The following is a 20280-nucleotide window of genomic DNA, read 5'->3' as shown; positions in this document are numbered from 1 at the left end:
ACAGCGTCACTCAAGCGTACCTACCCTAGATTATGCATAACTTTGTAAATGGGTGGCAGCACTTATCCATAATGGCGGGATGAAGTAGTTGGCAAAAATGTACATTCTTTCAAAACGTATTGGCCAGTTAGCTGCAGTATTATTCCAAGTATACAGACACTCTTGTGCGCCACAATGGATCGCTTAGTACATTTTCGAGCAAGAGACTTTAAGAAAGAAACCACATAGACATGCTACACCTGCTGCTGGCTTAAGGTGCTCACAGACTCAGGTGTACTATAAGTGGAGCGGACTCCGCAAGGAATGTCCGCAGTCATTCGGGCTTTCATAGTTGAGCGCACTTCCGCATTGTAGTTTCCTGTAAAATTGTCCGTGAAAAATCCCCGCGATGTGAAAAATACTTGACGAGCAGTCACTGGTGCGCGGAGTGGAGTCCGCGCGGACGTTAAATCTGAGCTTTGAGCGCACAGGGCTTGTGGACGTCCGCTTTTAGTCTGGGCGGAACTCCGCGTAGTCCACTCCGCGTACGTTCCACCCGAGTATGTTTGGTATAGCATAGACATGCTATAACTACACACAAGCCCGAAAATGTTCAAAAATTTTCTCAAATGCAACTTGAATTTCATACGGTATATGTAGCAGGGGGTCTCTGCTCTGTATCTCTTGAAGTAAGGGGTCCTTGGCCAGAAAAAACTTAGAAGACCCTTGATTTTAAGTCTTATCAAATGTCTTTAAGGTTCTCTTCTTTGTTTGACATGTTTTCACATGAATCAGAACATTGTTGTAATCATCTTGCAGTCATCTTACCGGAACTGTCATATTTACTGTCTACTTGTAAATGGTAAAATTTAGACCTGCTATCACATCACTTTAGGAAATCTGTAAAGTGTATTTTTGCAACCTGACATTTCGTAATCTGCTGCTACTAAGAGTTAATTTACAGCTAAAGTCTGATGGTCATAAAATAAAAAATGTAGGTTCAATTGCCACAAAATCTGTTTTTGCATTGGTTGAAAATTTTATACACATTTATTTGTTTATATATCAGGGTTCAACACTAAGGTTTTTTTTCCCACTTGCCCGGTCGGGCAAGTTGGTCAGAGATCTACTTGCCCAAAATCAGTTTTTACTTGCCCTGTAAAAATTGTTTAATTTAAGCGGCTATCAAATAACAAAGACTGCAGTTATTTTTATGTTATGTAATCTTTATTCACACTGTATTTATTAATTAAAACAACATATGTCATGTATTGTAGCTTAATTCCTACACAAAAATGACAGTGTCAGGGCTTAAAGGGAAAAATTTGTCAGTCGTTCTCCGTCTATAATTTTGCGCCCTACTTGAGCCATGCCCGCCTCTATTTATTTTTCACCCCTCTCTCCAGTTCTGCTGTATTAACACCAGGTTTAATATATTTTGCTTCCATCTCTCTGCCCTGCTCTACTCTACTTCAACGCTACTTAGCTCTCTCCCTACTCTACCAGTAGACTACCACATCCACCTGTTGCACAAAACGCACACAGCAGTGTTTCCCCCAGGATGGAGTTGTAGCAGCGGAGGTGAAGCACACACATGAAAAATAATTTTCACATGCGTGAAACTTTTTTGTATGCTTGCAAAGCACAGCCTGCTGGGAGGTTTCTATGTATCTACTGGCACCAGAAGGGCTCTTAAGGACTAAGTACATACAGTACATGTGTGCACAGTAATGAGCAGGTGAAATGTCTGTCTAGCTTACATATGAGGTGTCTCGAGATTTAGGAACATACAATTTTATTGAATATAAAAAAAGTAAATAGTCACATGACATGCTGCTGTTTTGTGCTATGACCTATTTAAGTGTTGGAAGTTGTTATTTACGTGACAACGCCTGAACGCAACACAAGCTCAGCACGAGTGCCATGCTACGCTGCTGTGTGAGCAGCTGTTTGTCTGTGCATAACAGCAGTCTGTTGGTTATTTACACAGTGTCCATAACAATAACTTTGTCAGCTGACAAACTGCACCGGACATGGGGTGAGGTTTGGTCAGGAAAATGCGGCCCGAGCCACTCTAGCGTGATCACCTGCGTGTGTGGCGGAACTCCGCCGTGCACGATACAGAGAGCAGAGGAGAATTGTTAACGCGTGACCATGTAGAGACAGAAATGACACAATGACATAACACCATAAATAGTATATTGTTCTGTTATTATATGAAGCGTCTGTCGTGCAAAATAATATCAATGGGGGCTGTGGGCAGGACATTGTTACACAGCTGTGCCTGTGACTTCAGGCAGAGAGACCGCTGCATCAGAGCCGAAGGAGCATGTTTTAAAATATGTTTATTTTATCAATTAGTTATTAACTTTTACTATTTTTATGTTGTTAGTTTACATGCCCGACCTTGAGTTTTACTTGCCCCGGGCAATCGGGCAATCCTTATTGTTGAGCCCTGATATATGCTACAGTGATTTGTTTTCCACAGAGCTCTACGATCGGTGCAAGCATTTTACTCGCAGTTGATTTTTATTTTATTTCTTTAGTTTATTTTGATCCCACCGATGTTAATCACTTATTGATGCTGCTTTTGAAGTATGAATAAGTCAGTAAGTAATTTATTCCATTGAAATATCATTGATGTATTATAGAAAAGTGATTTATCTTTTTCTAAATGACAAAAGGCACATCTGCCTAATTCTTGCTGTGGTATCATGATACTACTCAGAACTGTGATACTTTCACTGGTATCGTACTGTGGGTCCCAATTTTGGTACTGTGACAACACTAGTTTAAATATTTAAATACATATCTGGCATAAATATAGCAGGTCACTACAATGGTCACTACAGCACCTCACAACAACTTCTGTCATAAACAACCTAATGTGTACTCAACAAAATGGTGCACTGCTGTCATGTTTTCAGGTGAGGCGGTATGCTGAGTTCATGGACCTCAAAAGGCAGATCACCTTGCACATGGAGGAGCTGGACTACATCCCAGAGACCAGCTTTGAGAATGACGTCATCTGTGAGGATGAGGACTCTTTTTGCCTTTCCAGAGACAATATCGCGGCACTCAAACTGCTGGTTTGTCAGGTAAGATGCTGTTTATAATACTGCATTTAGTGAAGCTTTAAACCAGTTGGGCTTAGGGTTGGGTACCGAAACTTGGTACTTTTTGTACTTGGTACCGATTCACGTCAGTACTACCTAGTACCGATTCACTTAAAATGAAACGGTGCCACATTTCGGTACCTGAGGTGGAGGCGGAGCGAGAGCGCATGACTCACACCTCAGACTCAGCAACAATGGCAACAAAGGCAAAAGTTAACGTGCAGCACTGTTCCTAAATGTTCTCAATAAAATGTTGAAACTGAGAAGTTTAGACTATGGGCCTGAACGATGCATAGTCCGTCCAAATTCACACCCGTTCTTCTCTGTGGATTTTCTCCACGACTGTGGAGAGACAAGCACTTGCACTTGTCGGTAATCCAAAGTTGTCAAAGCAAAAAATTACAATAAAATGATGTATAACAGAGCTTTCATACAGCTTTGCACACACATTACTCTTGGATGGATTACTCGCGAACGCAGGCTCGCACAGAAATGCCACGCATATCACATGAAAGCGCAGGACCACACACACATCATTGTGCTGTCATCCCATCACGCTCTAAATACAGATCAATTGTCTACAAAATAAAAACTTGACAAATTTCTTTACAGCCCATTATACAGATCTTGTTATCAGTCACTTCATATAGTAAGGAATATCGTATCTTACCACGTCTTAGGCTTGCGTGTGTTTCTCCCTGTCTATCCACATTTGTAGTCCGGCTTTCAAGATGCAGATATCTCCATATTGTCCAGTTGACACTCCATCAAACTGTGTATGATAAGACCAGCCACTTCACCTTTGCGCACCCAGACAACTGCAGCCTAATGCATGCTGACAGGGCCATAGTCACCATATACACTGAGGGTGACACGTGCCCCCCCACCAATGCCAAAAATGTCTCCCCAATATATAACTGAAACTGACAAACAAATATTATTTTGGAGGACATCATTGCACTTGGTTGACTATTTTTCTATGATCTTAGATGTAAATATTGATTGTTTCTTTCAGATAAAGCACATTTTTGACTTGTGAACGAGTCAATGGAATTTCTTGCAATAATGAAAAAATACTGGCAAACATGTCCGCCTGGCACAAACCACATGTTTTGGACAGCTGTGAAGTGACAGAATGTCCCAGCATCATGGTTCTTATATTGCCAGATTCCAGAGAGTCTCCCCTCTTCATATATGGTAGAATATGTCTTTTTCCAACTTGCTATGCTGAGATACATGTAAAAATGTAAGAATTTAGTCACACAGATTTGTTTTTTTCATTGATATAAAAATTTATATAAAATACAGGCACATAGAAGAACATGAAATGATGGCAAATCTGGTTAGCCCAGATTGTCCTGAAAAAACAAGATATAGCATGTGTATGTAGCCTTTATAATGACTGTGATATCAGCTTAAAATTAAGGGCAGTATAAATACCCCAAAAAGGCCTAGGGCCCATAGGGTTAAAAAGTACCGAAATAAGGTACCATTTGGTACCGGTACTGAATTCCAGATACTGGTACAGGTACCGTATCGGTTCAATTATGAACGGTACCCAACCCTAGTTGGGCTGTTCACAATGGACGTGTCAGACCAACCCATAATTGATGCATAGCAGCCGAGTTTGTAACTGATACTCCTTTGTTTTTGTTGATGTTGCAGCTTGAGGAACGTAAGGCAGAGAATGAAGCGATGTGTGAGGCTCACAGAGAGAAGATCCAGCGGTTGTGGGACAGACTGCAGGTGCCCCAGGAGGAGAGGGACGCCTTCAACGAACACATGGTCATGTCCAAAAAGAGGAACCTGGAGGCGGTGAGAAGATTTGAGTGTAACTTCCTAGTACATCTAATATTAGTTTTCTTTTCTCCTGTTATTCATGGTCTGACTGTCAGTACTGTGACTGTTTTTTTGCCCTGCTCACTTTGTTTCTCTTCTTCAGTTGCAAGCAGAAATTCAACGTCTGGAGGAGCTCAAACTACTAAACGTCCGCAATGTCACAGATGCCCTCCGCTCCGAGATTGCTGTGTTTTGGGAAAAGTGCTTCTTCAGCACTGACCAGCGGCACGCATTTTCTCCGTATTTCAGTGGTAGGTTCGCTTGTGTAACATCTCAGTTGTCTTAATCAGAACAGTACTGGGGCTGTTTCACAAAGCTTCTGAGAATACTCTCAGAGAGCTGCCAACATAGTCTAAATGTTTTTTTAGTAAGGAGTCTTAGCCTAGGAGCGATTTAGGAAAGTTTTCAGAGCATCTCTGAGCGAGGAAGGGACAGAAATGTTTATCTTAGTGAGGAGGTATGGTTGACCCCTTTTGTTAGGTATGACACTCTTTTAACAGATGTGATTGGTTGTCACAGACACGGCCTTTTGTGAGCCTGCAAGGTGTGGACACCCAGTGGAAATGAAATGAACTGCTCACTGTGAAAATGTTATCATTATTAGTGTGATCTCTGCCCCAGGTCATCACTGCTGCACTATTGCATTTTCTAGCTTTTCAGATATCTTAGTAGTGATAATTTTATTTCTGGTGTTACGGCGTTAGGTGTGAAATGTATATGTACTCCTAATGAGATCAACCACACATATCCATGCACGATCTAATCTGTGGCATTTCATTTACTCACTGCCATGCATTGTTTGGAGAATATTTCTTGTACCCCTTTGTGTCTCTGCCATTTTCTCCTCTGCTTAAGAAACTCTTAAACATCTTTAAAGTCCTCCCTGCTGCACTTAACAGTTTTTCGCCTTAGGAGCTCTTTTAAGGGCTAAGATTCTCTGTGAATAATTTATCTTTACAAAGACCTAGTCTTAACTTTGAGGGGAAATTCTAAGAAAACGTCACAATTCTAAGGATTTTCTTAGAATTTCGTCACTGGGAGCAATCTTAGCACCAGGAAGCTTTGTGAATAAGGCCCCTGGGCCCGTATTCACAAAGATTCTCAGAGTCCTCTCAGAGAGCTCCTAACTTAGCCTAAAAATTGCGAGCAAGGAATCTTAGCTTAAGGGTGATTCAGGAAGTTTCTGAAAGCAACTCTGAGCAAGGAGGGGACAGAAACATTTATCTTAGTGAGGAGGTGTGGTTGACCCTGTTGCTAGGTATGACGCAGTCTTGTAAAAGCTGTGACTGGTTGCTACAAAAAGAAAAGAAAAAAATGCACTCCTAGTAATGAATTGACAGTGAAATCAACCGATCATACTGTAGAGCTTCGACTGTCGGCTATTAAGAAATGTGTAATCGTGAAAATAATTTTGTCATGATGATGAAACTCAGCAAAATTAAATTAATTGTTACACAGCTTCAAAATGTTTGAACATACCTCATTCACATGCCGATTATTATATTGATTTGCTTATTGTTATGTTTACTCGCAATGCTGGTAATTTTACTACTTAAAGGAGCTATATGTAAGAAATCTAAAGCAAATAGTCGTAAAATCATCCTAATATGTCACAGAGACTAAGGAATAATGTTCATATAACATACTGATCTCACTGACAACAATAGCACAGCCAGAATATTCGCATTTTAAAAACATTCCGCAAATCATGTTTATGTTTTGAATTTGTGTTTTAGCCTGTTGCGCCACCCACCACCGTCTACCAGTCACATAGTCAGTAGAGTCTCAGCATCAGTTACGGTTACGACTGAGCTACAGCAGCATGGCAAGCAGCATTAGCAGTGTCCCGGTACATAGCAGCCGGCTCTTCCACCGCTGTATCCTGGCAGCAGCGTTAGCAGTGTCCTGGTACATAGCATTAGCAGCCGGCTCCTCCTCAGCTGTATCCTGGCAACAGCGTTAGCAGTGCCCCGGTACATAGCATTAACAGCCAGCTACTCCACCGCTGTATCCTGGCAGCAGCGCTAGCAGCAGAGAAGCCGGACTTGCTTGAACAGTCCGCTGGAAAACCGAAGATCAAGGACGCGGTGACGCGGCGCCCGTGGGCAAACAAATCAGTCTCCAGTGTGCCGCTGTCCAGCAACCTCAAATCTGTAGGGGAGGGGGGGGCGGACACGACTCGCGGCAGTATTTTGAATTTGAGTGCAGTGCAGTAACAGTTTTGGCAACATTCTTACATACAGCGCCTTTAATCTATTTGATATTAATGGTGGACGCAGACTCAGCTGTCAGCAATTACTGTGATTGCTGGCCTCCTTGTAAAAAGCGGTTTGATTTGGCAGAATGACCAAAACAACGAACGAAATGGAGAAAAAAAAAGAACGAGAAAGCCGAACTGGACAGAAGAGCAGTGCCTGCTGTTGGCCCAGCTGATGGAAGACAACAAATGAGTTTTGAGAGGGAAATTCGGTCCCAGGATCACGGCACAAGGGAAGAGGTAGACTTGGGAGCACATTGCCCAACAAATCAATGCGTCGTTCCCTCTCCTTTTACGCACAAGCGATGAGTGTGAGAAGCGCTGGTACGTGCTGCAATCCAAAGCGAGCGTTATTGCATTACTACGCTGGGTGGCAAAAGAAAGCTCAACCCTGATGAGGTTAACCACAAACATTCTCCCTGCACGATCAAGCCGGTAGCGTCTTATTAAATCACTGTCCTTCAATATACGGAGAATATCTCTCCTTCCTCTCTGTCTTTCCGCCATCTTCTCTGTTTAAGACAATCGTAGGCTTCTTAAAAGTCCTCCTCCCTCCTCTTAACAGTTTTTCACCTTAGGAGCTCTCTTAAGGCCTAAGATGCTTTGTGAGTAACTTTTATCTTGCCAAGGGAAAATTCTAAGAAAAATCTTAGAAAAGTACTAACACTTTAAGTGATTATTTTTAGAGGCTTTTACCGAAGAGCTGCTGAGTCTGCATGATGCTGAGATCCAGAGGCTGAAGCAGCATTATGAGGATCACAAAGAGCTTTTTGACGGAGTTCACCAGTGGGAAGAAAGCTGGAGACTCTTCCTTGAGCTGGAGGTGAGTACACTCTTATGATAGATGTCCTGTATAGTACTTTCATCCTTTTCACACGTTACCAGAGATGCCCCTTGTTAAGGCCTAGTAGAGATGTCTGAAGGAGGGGGGGGGGGGCAATTCTGGCCCAAGGACCAATTTTAAGGGGTGGGGGAAAAATAGATTCTTAGATGCATTGCTATGCGGACGTGGATTCGGCATTGATTGGCAAATGTTAATAATCAATTATGTTAATATTTGTTCATAACATGATGTTGATGGAACAAAAGAGGTGAAACTCAACTGTGAAGTCAGTTTATATTGCAGATGAGCTAAGGTTAACTTGTACTAATTAATCTTCACAAAAGGACAGTGGTTGTAAGCTTGTTTTAAATTAATGTCTAAATAATTACATTTGCAAGGCAAACATGAAGTATATTGTGAATACTTACTTATGCCATCACCCAGAGACTAACATTAACAAAAGGAGCAGCGATTGGCATGTAATCCGGCTGAACAACACACGCTGCAGCATTAACCAAATTTAAAGACCTCTGTGGTGAATACAGAGTGCATCTAGAAGTACTGCATCAGAAAATTATGATGGAAACGCCAAAATTCAAATTAAAATCCCCTGATTCACACAAACTACAATATGGTGATGGTCCATGGTGATATCCACACTCCGGGTTGGGAAGGCGGTAATGCATTTACAAGCTGGTTGCCAACCGCCAGAAAACGTAGAAGAAGAATGTGAGACTTGTTTTGTTTCCGGTTCTGCGGAAAATTTGCGCGAATTCATAGTTTTCACCAAAGTCCGTACATTTAATGGAAACACACAGGATTCGTATCTTTTAATGCGCATTTCCCAATGATTCGAATCACTTTTGGATGGAAACATAGCTAATAAGGACGCATTCACACTGGCGCTATTTGGTCCGCTTCCATGGAAAGTTCGGTTCGTTTGGAGTGGTGTGAACACTCATTCAAACTCTGGTGCGGACCAAACGATCAAACCCTGGTCTGCTTGAAACCTGGGGGTCTTAATTCACTTGCAAGTGAACCCTGTTGCGGTTTGCTTACCAGCTTTGCTTTCCAGCTAACCAAAGAGAGGAAGTGATATAGAGGGCAGTGCATTTTGGGCAGATAAAAAACAAAGCCAAGCGCAAACTGGGAAAAGCAGAGGTAAAAAAAAGAAAAAGTTGGAAAATGTCTCGTGGGCAGACGTGGAGTAGTGAGGAGGTTTCCGGTTTCCGATTAACATGGGGGGATCAAAATAAAATAAATAAATGAAATAAAAATCAACCAGCCACCCTCCTCCCCTGACAAGTTCCTTCATAAGTAACGAACAGTCCCTAAAGTTTCTCCTCTGATACGACACATACTGTGTGCCGCCATGGCTCAGCTGTTCAGGTACTTTTGGGCAGTCCTGACAACAAGTTATTCACCTGGAGCCGGAATTCTTTGCCTGTAAGCCGTTATAATGTGCCACTGTATTTGACAGGAATACGTATTCCTGTCTGTGTCTGTGACCCCGTTCAACCCACAACCGGCGGGATTCGCCGTTACTGTGTATCGCCACACTGCCAACATTTTACTCTCTGTCACCGCACGCTGTTTGATTGCGTTATCAAAACACGACACTATTATTCGGCCTTGCTTTTCACTTATTCCACCGAATACCGAATGTGTGTCTTTTTTGCAATACGCGGCTGAATATATTCAGTGCATCCCTAACTAGGAGCCTTCCCCCACTCCCCACTCCCCTCACCGCTGCTCTCCTCACTATACTGGCTGCTGCACTGTGCAAGTGCACAGATGTCTCAGAGGGGTGGTGCATTTTGCAAAAATGTTTTGAAGGATCAGCAGCGGCGGCAATAATTTAAATGAATGTAGCGGAAACACTGATGTTATTACTATCCTAAAACATTCTCTAGGTCCTCTGAAACTCTGCAGGACTTATTTCCACCCTGCCCAGCAGCGGTACCGTGGCGAACGGTCCCTAACTGCGGGGAGAACGGAGCAGGCCTCCCCGGAGGTCCGCTGCTTTTCCCGGTCCGTCTCCTCCACACTTTAACTTATTTCCACCCTGCCGACAGTGGGACTTATATCACTGTGCCGACAGTGACTTGGAAAACCGCCCATAACGCCAGGGCCTGCCCTGCCTGCGAAGTGCAGCGCACCGAAATTCTCCCGCGAGCCAGAGCACTTCCGTTCACATCAGACGTGCATTTCTCCACGCTGGTCGACAAGCGGTTCCGCTCCCAACTGTTGTCTCCGTCACATTTGGGGCTGTTTTTCCATCGTGGGTATCTACCCAGCTTGACACATTAGCTCGCGGCTCATGCAGAAAATAGACCAGACGCCGAAATGATCACTGCAGGGCCGACGGCAGAGCTAAGTGGCGCGACCAGTGTGGATGACACAATCGGTTAACATGGGCGCCGAAAGGAAACTGGCTTCACTTCTCGGCGCTTTGAGGCTATTCGTGGCGGGCGGTGTGGTTCTTAACCGTGTCACACAGGGAAGAGGGAAGGTGGCTGGAGTTCCTCCAACATTTGCGGTTAGATTATCATATTTTTTTATTGACAAAAACATAGGCTGCTTCGGCTGATTTTTTTTTTTATGCACACATGTGCCCCTAAATATTTTTTACAGTTCGCACACACTTATTTGTAGTCGCAAATGCAAGTGAAATGCTCGCACTGTCGAGCCCTGCATGTTTTTGAAATAGTAATCTTTGCAAACATCAGATTGGTCTAAACAGTGATATAGTGACGTGAAAAATGTGACATATATACTATATATATATATATATATATATATATATACATATATATATATATATATATATATATATATATATATATATATATATATATATATATATATATAGATAGATAGAGCTAAACTCTGCTGGTTTTTCCGGCCGGACAGATGAGTCATTTGTTTCTTTAAGTTGGCGAGAGTCGCCGCAAACGCGACAAACATCCACTAACTTTGATTTTGTACAGCTACACGTGTTTCTAGTTGGACTATGTTTACGAGCACAAGAGTTCAGGGAGCCACTGAAGGACTGCCTTGCGGATTTACTATTGGTTCTGCAACGTAGGTCATCGAACGAAGCTTCGAATTTTTTGGGTCAGCCCTAAATCCCACATGCAAGGGGCTAGCCATACGGTTGTTGTTTTCAGCAAGTTGGCCTTGAATAGCTGATGTTGAGCTGTAGAGCTGTGTTACTTGTTATGACCAAGGTGTATTTTAATAAACCTGCCTTTGGTTTAATTTATTCTTTCAAGCTTTATTCCTTGAAAGATGCGTTGCTGCTAACGACAGCTTGAAGTGGTGATGAGGTCTTAAGGTTTTTTTTTTGGAAGGTCTTAAAAAAGTCTTAAAAAGGTATTGAAATTAACCTCAGGATTCCTGCATATACCCTGGTACTGGCTTGAGAGAGAAACGGTCGACATCTGGCAGTATTTTTTAAATGAGAAAATGCAGTCTTAATGACATTTCTAAGGTGGAGTTCAAAACTTAGATTTGAATCAAAGATGACTCCCACAGGGTTCCTACGCAAGTATGGAAAGTATGGAAAAGTATGGAAATAAATTTGATCAATTTCCAGGTATTAAAAAGTATGGAAAATGAACAATAAAGGATGGAAAAAATATTTATGTCTCCAGACTATTACCACTGTTCTAAAATACTGTTTTCTAAAATAGAAAATTAGGTATTTCCAAAAATAATTTAATCAATCCGGATCGTGTTTTATGCCGGGCCAAGCACAGTCTGTGTGAGCACAAACGTCTCAGAAAACATACCGCCCCTTTTACCTGATTGACCAAGTGGTATGTCCAGTCCGCTGCCCCATGACCCTCCTCCAGCCCTCCAGGTATCAAGTTTCACTCCAACACTGCACCTTCGACAAGAAGACGAGTTTCACGTGGTTCACAATAGATGCACGTTTTTGGATGGATGGCTTGACAATACCGTATATAAATACTGGTTGGCCAAGGATTCCCAATTCACACACAGAGCTAGATGCAAGCTTTGTGTGAAATCCTTTGACATCGCCAACATGGGGGAGAAGGCGATTCTGAGTCACATGAAAGGAAAAAACACTTGTTACTGCATCGCTTGCACCCAGAGTCCCAACCTTTTTGCCTCTGCCCAGACATTGAACTTACCTGAGTTTTTATTTGCATGCCATTATGGTATTTGGCTACAATCGCCTATTAAGAACAATCAAATATGATGTGAATTATGATACACTGATATATTTACTCAGATGTTGCATATTCTCTGGGGGGGGGGACGCCGAGTCTGGAAATGAGGGTCTGGAAAAGTATGGAATTTTGAAATTCTAAATGTGTAGGAACCCTGCTCCCAGGTTTTTCACCTGTTGACAAGGGTTCAGTGCCAGTGCATGCCATCTCTCATTGAGATTCTCGCGTTGAGTTGGAGACAGGGAGGAATGGCACCATGAGACCGCGAGACCACTGTGAGATTTTGAGATTCAACATGGCGGCGCGTAGCTGCTAGATTAGATATCACCAAACTACCCAAACAAATATAACTATCTAACGGGTGACAACTCCAGCCTGCACCATCAGCCAGAGTGGAGGACCTAGAAGAGTTTATCGATCACTACTACTACGAGTGCGTCATGGAGGGTCCTGCCAACAACCCCAATAAGAGGAAGAGGACCGACTCTGCTACCGATACACAAGACTTATTATCCTCTGAATTTAGCATCTTGGAATCCATCAACAGGAAGCTAGAAGTGCTCGGTATGCTCCACCAGGAGATAAAAGACCTGAAGGTAAGCTTGGAGTTCACTTACCAGCAGATTAGCGACCTGCAGAAAAACAACGCTGATCTCCGCTCCACCTTAGCGACGGTCACTTCAGATGTAGATCTCCTCAAAAAGAAAAATAAACTCCTGAAGGAAACTGTCCTTGATATGCAGTCCAGAAGCATGAAAGACAATTTAATCATTTCTGGCATCCCGGAGAGCACACCAGACAACCCAGAAGTCCAGGTAAAAAAGTTCATGGTGACGGCCCTCAAGATCCCGACGGAGACTGTCAACAACATCACCTTTCACCGTGTCCACAGGCTTGGACCCTGAGGAGGTCAGCGTCCTCGTCCGATCATCGCCAAATTCGAACATTATCAGCAGAAAATGCTTGTTAAGAGTAAAGGACGAGAGCTAAAAGGCACCTCGTTCGGTATGAACGATCAGTTCCCAGGGAAATCAACGAGAGGCAGAAAGTGTTATATCCCATCCTAAAAGAGCACAGGCAGAGGGGAAATAGGACCTCTCTTGTGGTCGATAAATTATACAGTGGTGGAAAAAAGTTTTCGGACAACCTTAAAATTTTACGCAATCTCAAATATTACCATGAAATATTTGTGGAAAAATCTTTTTTGTGTTTCAAAAGGTGTGGCTGCATTAGACAGATACAAACAAATACAAATTATATTTTTTTTTGTTTATTGTTTACAAGAAAAACAAACAAAACTAAATTCTTGACAGTTTCAATATGTCAGTTCTCAACATTGTCGGTATCAAAGTCAACAAATAACAGAGAATGTGTTCAAAACTGAACAAAAAATAAATAAACCATCTCATTATCAAATTAATATTTAGTAGTCCTGCCATTGGCACGTAGTAGAGCTCTAATCCTGGCTGGCATGTTCCCCACGAGCCTTTCACACTGTTGAGGGGTAATCTTGTCCCATTCTTCTTGAATTACTGCTTTTAATTCTTCTAAATTCTTGGGTTTATGCTTTGAAACAGACCTTTTGATAATCCACCACAGATTTTCAATGGGGCTCATGTCCGGGGATTGAGCTGGCCACTCTAAGACCTGGATACTGTGCTCCTGCAACCAAGTTCTACTGGCCTTGGATGTGTGGCAAGGGCATTATCTTGTTGAAACATCCAGTTTTTACCTCGACGGAACAGTGCAGCAGAAGGGAGCATGTGGATTTGAGAATGGTACAATACTTGGTAGAGTTCAATGTGCCATCACAGACAGTGAGATGACCAACACCAGCAGCACTCATGCATCCCCAAACCATGATACTGCCTCCACCATGCTTGACAGTAGGTACTGTACATGCTGGAGATAATGCTTCGCCTGGCCTTCTGCGTACCCTCACATTAGTAGGAGGAAGATAAAGCTGGAAACTGGACTCATCTGACCACAAAATCTTCTTCCAATTCCTGGCTGTCCAGTTCTTGTGTGCCTGGGCCCAACGACGCCGGGCTAACCTCTGTCTCTCATTGATCAGGGGCTTCTTGATAGCCTTGTAGGACCTTAAGCCATGATCTAAAAGTCGGCCACGTACAGTGCGGGTGGAACACTGGACACCAGTTTGGTTTGACCACTGCTGCTGAAGCTCCTGTGATGTCATTCGGCGGTTTTGCCTGCACATGCGGATCAGGATGCGGTCATTTCTTGCTGAAGAAACCCTTGGACGCCCAGATCTTGGTTTGTCTTCCAAGCTGTTGGTTCGTCTGTATTTCTGCAGAGTGTATCCAACTGCCGAAGGACTGCATCTGCACTTCCTGGCTATCTGGCGGCAGCTGTACCCTTCGTGGCTGAGAATCTTTATCTTCAGGCGTGTTTCCTGCGTTAGGTTCCTTGTTTTAGCCATTTTTGTGTCTGAAAAACTTTCAAATGTGCTGGCTTTATGTAGACACGAAGTTTTGCAACAGAAATTGTGTCTTTTAATAAAAAGAACGACCTTCATCACTGGTAGCAAAATGACCCAATACTCACAATTTCTTATGTATTTTTATGGAACCAATCTTAAGTTTTTAATGGCTTTTTTAGGATTGATTTAGTATTTTGGCTGTGACTGTACTAAAAGAAATTGCACTTGAAGACCTAAGAGTGATTCTTAATGCAATATTTCACAAATGCATGGGGTGTCCGAAAACTTTTTTCCACCACTGTACATAGATGGGCAGCTGTTCCGGCACCCTACCACCACCCCACGGCTCTTCTAAATGAGAAGTGCCCCTAAATCCACAAATCAAAGTAGAATCATGACTTAATTGTATTATAAAAGGAAAGAAGAAGGAAAAAAAAAAAACATCCATACATCATTATTTTCATTATCTCTGAAAAACATATCAAAATGACTAAGGTGCGACTATTGCAGGGATCTGTACAAAACAGAGACATCTTCTTAAGTCTGCAGAATATAGTATATAACCCACAACATCTCTGCAGCCTGACAATATTTAATCTAATATTCCATTCAAAATGGTATTTTGACACATTTCTCCTGCAACAAATAATTAAGCATTCCTACGATTGCGATGCGATTAATTGTGCGGCCCCCATATGTATCTATGTGTATATTGTATGTATATTTATGTACATGTGGATATATGGATATATATGTATATATAATGAACACAACACTGAACTAGTGAAAAGGAAAAAAGAAAAAAAAATCTCACTAGGTGTGAACGTACACTTCACATACTCCACCCAGAATTCTCCCCTTTCTTCTCTTTTTTTTCCCTCCTCCATGCCCCCCCCCCCCTTCCCTCTCGCTCAACCCCCCCTCCCTCACCTCACACACACATACACTCCATGTAACCCCTTTGTTTTTCAGGTTTGTGAATACTTCAAGGCTCAGGTGCTTCTGGTTGTTTAACATGCTTGTATATATTCTAATGTTCATCTACTCGTGCAAAATCCATGCAGATAGAAACACACACACAGATTATTCTCCATACTCACACACAATATGACAGAACCCCCACTTTGTTAATGTCACAGTTAAACTTGGTATCCTGGAATGTACACGGCATTCGCTCACAGGCGACAAAAATGTGATGGACTTTGTCACAAAATTGAAAACAGATATTTTTCTCCTACAAGAAACCCACTTACTTAAGTCAGAAGAAAAATCTCTTCAAGATCTAAATTTTAATCAAATTTTTTCATCCTGCTATAACAGCAGACAAAGAGGTGTCTCCATCATGGTCCACAAGAGACTACCATTTATCTTAAACAGCACGGTTACAGACCCAGAAGGCCGCTACATCATTATTCAGGCAACTATCTTTAACAAATTATATACAATTGTTAATCTGTATCCTCCTAATAATGATGATCCAGCCTTCTTTCACACAGTCTTCTCTCTACTATCAAACCTATCAGACAGCTCGACAACTATAATCGGAGGAGACTTTAACACAGTCCTAAATTCATCATTAGACCGATTTGGTAACTCAGTACAGACAAAGCAATCACAATCGGCTAAGGTAATACAGGAATATATGGGTGATTTTGGGCTTGGCGATGGCTGGAGACTCAAATACCCATTGAAGAGGGAATATACTTTCTTCTCTCCTGTGCATCGCTCATTTTCAAGAATTGACTTTTTTCTCTTAAATAACTCCATCTAACAAAAAATTACCACAAAAATACACCCGATCATTATCAGCGACCATGCACCAATATCACTCAATCTGCAAATAGAAACCATCCATAAACGGTCCCCAACGTGGCGCTTTAATATCTCATTACTTAAAGACCCAGACTTTGACAAAATGGTGAGACGGGAGTGGGCAAACTTTCTTGAAGATAATGACTCTCCAAATTTATCTCCATCTTTAATATGGGAAGCTGGGAAGGCAGTAATCAGAGGAAAAATTATATCGTTCTCCTCCTACAAGAAGAAACAGGAATTGCAAGCAAAAACATTGAGATAAAAATCAAACAACTAACACAGGAATATGCAAACAATCCAAGTGACCAAGTATGGAGCCAATTACAGTGTACAAAATCGCAACTGGACAATATTCTATCAAAGAAAACTGAATTTATCATACAACAGCTAAGATATAATAACTTTGAACACAGTAACAAATCAGGAAAATTGTTTTGATTCAAACTTTTCAAACTTTTGAAATAAGAAATGGAAATTTTCTACAATATTTAAAATTGATAAAAACAATCAAGAAGAGAATCCCATCGCCTCAGGATACTTTGCAGCCACCAGAATTTGCCAAACATATTACAAAGCTTTCTCCGAGAAATAAACAGAACCTTTCTAAGACTTATAAATTACTGTCAAAGACCAGTTCTATACATTTACCAATTTTAAAATGGGAAAAAGAGCTGGGTGTATCACCGGACCCTGACTTCTGGACTCAGATATGCAAAAATACATTTAAGATGACAAGAAACACTAATATACAACTTATCCAATTTAAAGTACTCCACAGAACACACATCACCCAACAAAAGATGAATAGAATGGACTTCAGTCAGTCTGACATATGCACTCAGTGTACTCAGAACACTGCTGACACCTACTTTCATGCCCTCTGGTTATGTTCACCTGTCCAGCACTTCTGGTCAACAGTCACTCAAAAACTCTCCTCCATTTTGGACTGCAGGATCCCATTATCTCCCAACCTGTGCTTAATTGATGACCTGATGACAATTGACCTCCCAAACAGCCACTGCAGTTCTCTTCTAGTAGCTCTCGCCATCGCAAAGAAAACAATCCTAGTCAACTGGAAAGATAAACAGACCCTCAACATCAACCATTAGCTGAATCTACTTGCAGAACATATTTCACTGGAGAAAATATCTGCTGGCCACAGAAACCAATTAACATACTTAATGGTCACCATTTATCCACTCAGTAAACGTGTCTGTATAGTGCCACTCAGCCTGTGAGCATATGCCACCTGTACATACATGTATAAATATTACAACTCAAGAAAAACTGTTGTGTAATATGTAATGTGTTTCTGTTAATGATGTAACCCCTAATCCCTCTATCTCTCTCACCACAATATACCACAGCGGTTCATCAGAACTCAAGGCCTTAAGCATGTGTTAAGTGCACTCTCTCCCTTGAATCCGGGCCTGCTCCCTGGCTCTGTGGGGGATCGCGGGGCCGGGCGGTTTTCCCCTGGGGGGCGGGTGCGTCTGGACTCCTCGCCCTGTGTTCCTGGGGGTGGCGGGGTCTCCTTGTGTTCCCTGGGCCTGTGGCGGCATGGCCGGTCTGCCCTGGGGGGCTGTTTACGCCCCTGGTGGTGCGGGGTGGGTGGGCTCCCCCTCCGCCCCGGTTTGCTGCGGGCGGTGTGACCCAAGTCGGGACCGTTGCAGGGGCCTGACGCTGCAGTTGCTTGGGGGGCGGGGTTCGGTGGGGGCTCGTTGGGTTTCCTTGGGGCCCACCTGGCCCGCTGCCCATAGGCTTTGGGGGCCTCGCGGCGCCGGGGTCTGGTTGGCACCACCTTCTACCCCCTCTCATCCTTCCCTCCGGCCTTCGGGCCAGGCCTACATTGGCCTGGCCTCCTAAACCACATTTAGTTCACCTACCACACATTTCACAGTTTTAACGCACCACATACATTCACTCTTCGAGGTGCAGACCACTGATGGATTGGGGGGCTTCACGATGGGGCAGGCTATGGGACAGTGGTGTCCTGTAGCCCTCCATACTGTCCCCCAACCCATCCTCATCTGTCCTCCAATTTTAAAGCACCTCACACACCTACATCTTGGGGGACAGATGGGAACACGTTACAGGTGCCTTATGGCTGCACAGGCTGCAGGTCAGCAGTGTGCTGTAGCCATCAGCCTTGCCCCCACCTGTCTCCTATGTCCCTCAATTTTAATGCACCACATCACATTTATGGGCACTCACATTCACACTCACGGTGTAGGGTTAATGATTCTCCGTCAGGGATCGGAGAATCATAGTAAGAGGGGGGGTGGTGGGTCAACACACACTGTAGATACGCATGGTATGGCTCGTGGGGCCAGGCCCTCTCGGGCTGTGAGTTGTAGCCAGGGAGCCTATTTACATCATGGTGGTGTCGCTAGGTTCCCGGGGGGGGGGGGGGGGGTCCCGTGGCCCTGTGGCGGGTGGGCTGGGTGGCGTCCTGGGGGCTCTGTGGGTTCCTGCTGGAGTTCTGGGCGCTGGGCAGCGGGTGGGCGGGACTTCTGCCCTGCCCATCTGGGGTGTGTCTCTGGCTCTCTGGGGGTGCTGGCCATTGCCGCCCTGGGTCCTAGGGCCTGCGTGGTGTCATGCGGCCTCTGCGGCTCCCTGGGCGTGGGGTCTGGGCGCTCCTGCGGCCTTGGGGTGCCTCGCCGCCCGCCTTCTCCCGCAGGGCTGGGACATTGGCCCTGGTCCCTGGTGATGGTTTTCATAAACACATTGGGAGGGTTCAAATACACGCATGCATGTCCGATACTTCAGCCCCGTGATGCATCGCAAAGAATCGATGGGATCACTCAAAAGGGGCTCAGTTGCTTCTCAAACCTACCACACTGCGCTGGCAACTCTTCTCCACAATTGGGCTTTCCTCCACCACCAGGACTCTCACATATCTGGTGTTCAGTATAGACTTCTCTTTTTTTTTTTTCTTTTTTTTTCTCTTTATTATACATTTATTTGTTTGTTTTTGGTAATCTGTATGGAGCACAACAACCTCAAGGCCACAATACATCAGCCACACTGCCTGTTTCTCCTGTTTTTTTTTGTTTTGTTTTGTTTGTTTGTTTGCTTGTTTGTTTGTTTTCTCCTTCTTCTCCGCATGCACTGTCGCTATGTAACTCAGGACTTAAGCACCTGTCCCTCAGTTCCCTCTGTCTGTCCCTTACTTTCCCCTTGACACACTACGGTGTATCACGGCCCTCTCTGGCTCGTATTAGGAAGTTTTTCCAATAAAGGCTGATAGGCTAGTCTCCAGGGAGGGTGGGTGACGGTCACAACCATGCACAGTATGGGTATAAAATACTTGACTGCAAGATTAACAGTGCATCAATCTTCATAAAAAGCTTACACCCTTTTGTGGCGCTAAGCTATGAAGACTAATGCAGACAGGTTTGAAGAAAAAAAAAAAAAAAAAAAGAGATTCTCTCTCTGGGCTTCAGTACTAAATGACCAAAATTTCAGATTTGTCCTGGTTGAGCTGTAGAAAATTCTTAGCCATCCATAATTTAATATGTAAGATACAGTTAAAAAGGACATCTATTGGCCCTAGGTCATCAGGGGCCGGTTGCACCAACTGGTCTTTACTACGCCTGGTTGTAACTCCTAAGATGGTCTTTGTTAAGACCAGTCTTAAGGAGCGGACTTACGCCGGTTGCACCAACAGGGCTTACGCCTGGTCTTAGCTACGCTGGTTTTAGCTGTGTGCGTCCATGTGAATGGCCCCGGAATGCCCCACGCGGCCTGCCTAGAGGAGCACAGTGACGTTAAATGACGCGCCGCTGAATCACCCCTTGTGCTTGACAGAT

The 20280-nt window shown here is 43.5% G+C and overlaps 1 protein-coding gene across 6 annotated transcripts in view; it reads left to right on the top strand.

The window, feature by feature from the left end:
* The window catches only part of prc1b (protein regulator of cytokinesis 1b), a 42738-nt gene that overhangs the window by 5722 nt on the left and 16736 nt on the right, over window positions 1-20280 (top strand). For all 6 annotated transcript variants that reach the window (XR_007451625.1, XR_007451626.1, XM_049603059.1 and 3 more), the window contains 4 exons: window positions 2907-3077; window positions 4761-4910; window positions 5038-5185; window positions 7878-8014. Coding sequence is in view for 4 of the 6 variants with exons in the window: in XM_049603059.1 (XP_049459016.1) it covers window positions 2907-3077; window positions 4761-4910; window positions 5038-5185; window positions 7878-8014 (606 nt within the window). In the remaining 2 variants the exon portion in view is untranslated. The remainder of the gene's footprint in view (window positions 1-2906; window positions 3078-4760; window positions 4911-5037; window positions 5186-7877; window positions 8015-20280) is intronic.

This window comes from Epinephelus fuscoguttatus, linkage group LG2, assembly GCF_011397635.1.
Source record: "Epinephelus fuscoguttatus linkage group LG2, E.fuscoguttatus.final_Chr_v1".
NCBI lineage: Eukaryota > Metazoa > Chordata > Actinopteri > Perciformes > Serranidae > Epinephelus > Epinephelus fuscoguttatus.
The sequence above is the reverse complement of the archived record's forward strand: the minus strand, read 5'-3'. Positions and strand labels throughout refer to the sequence as shown.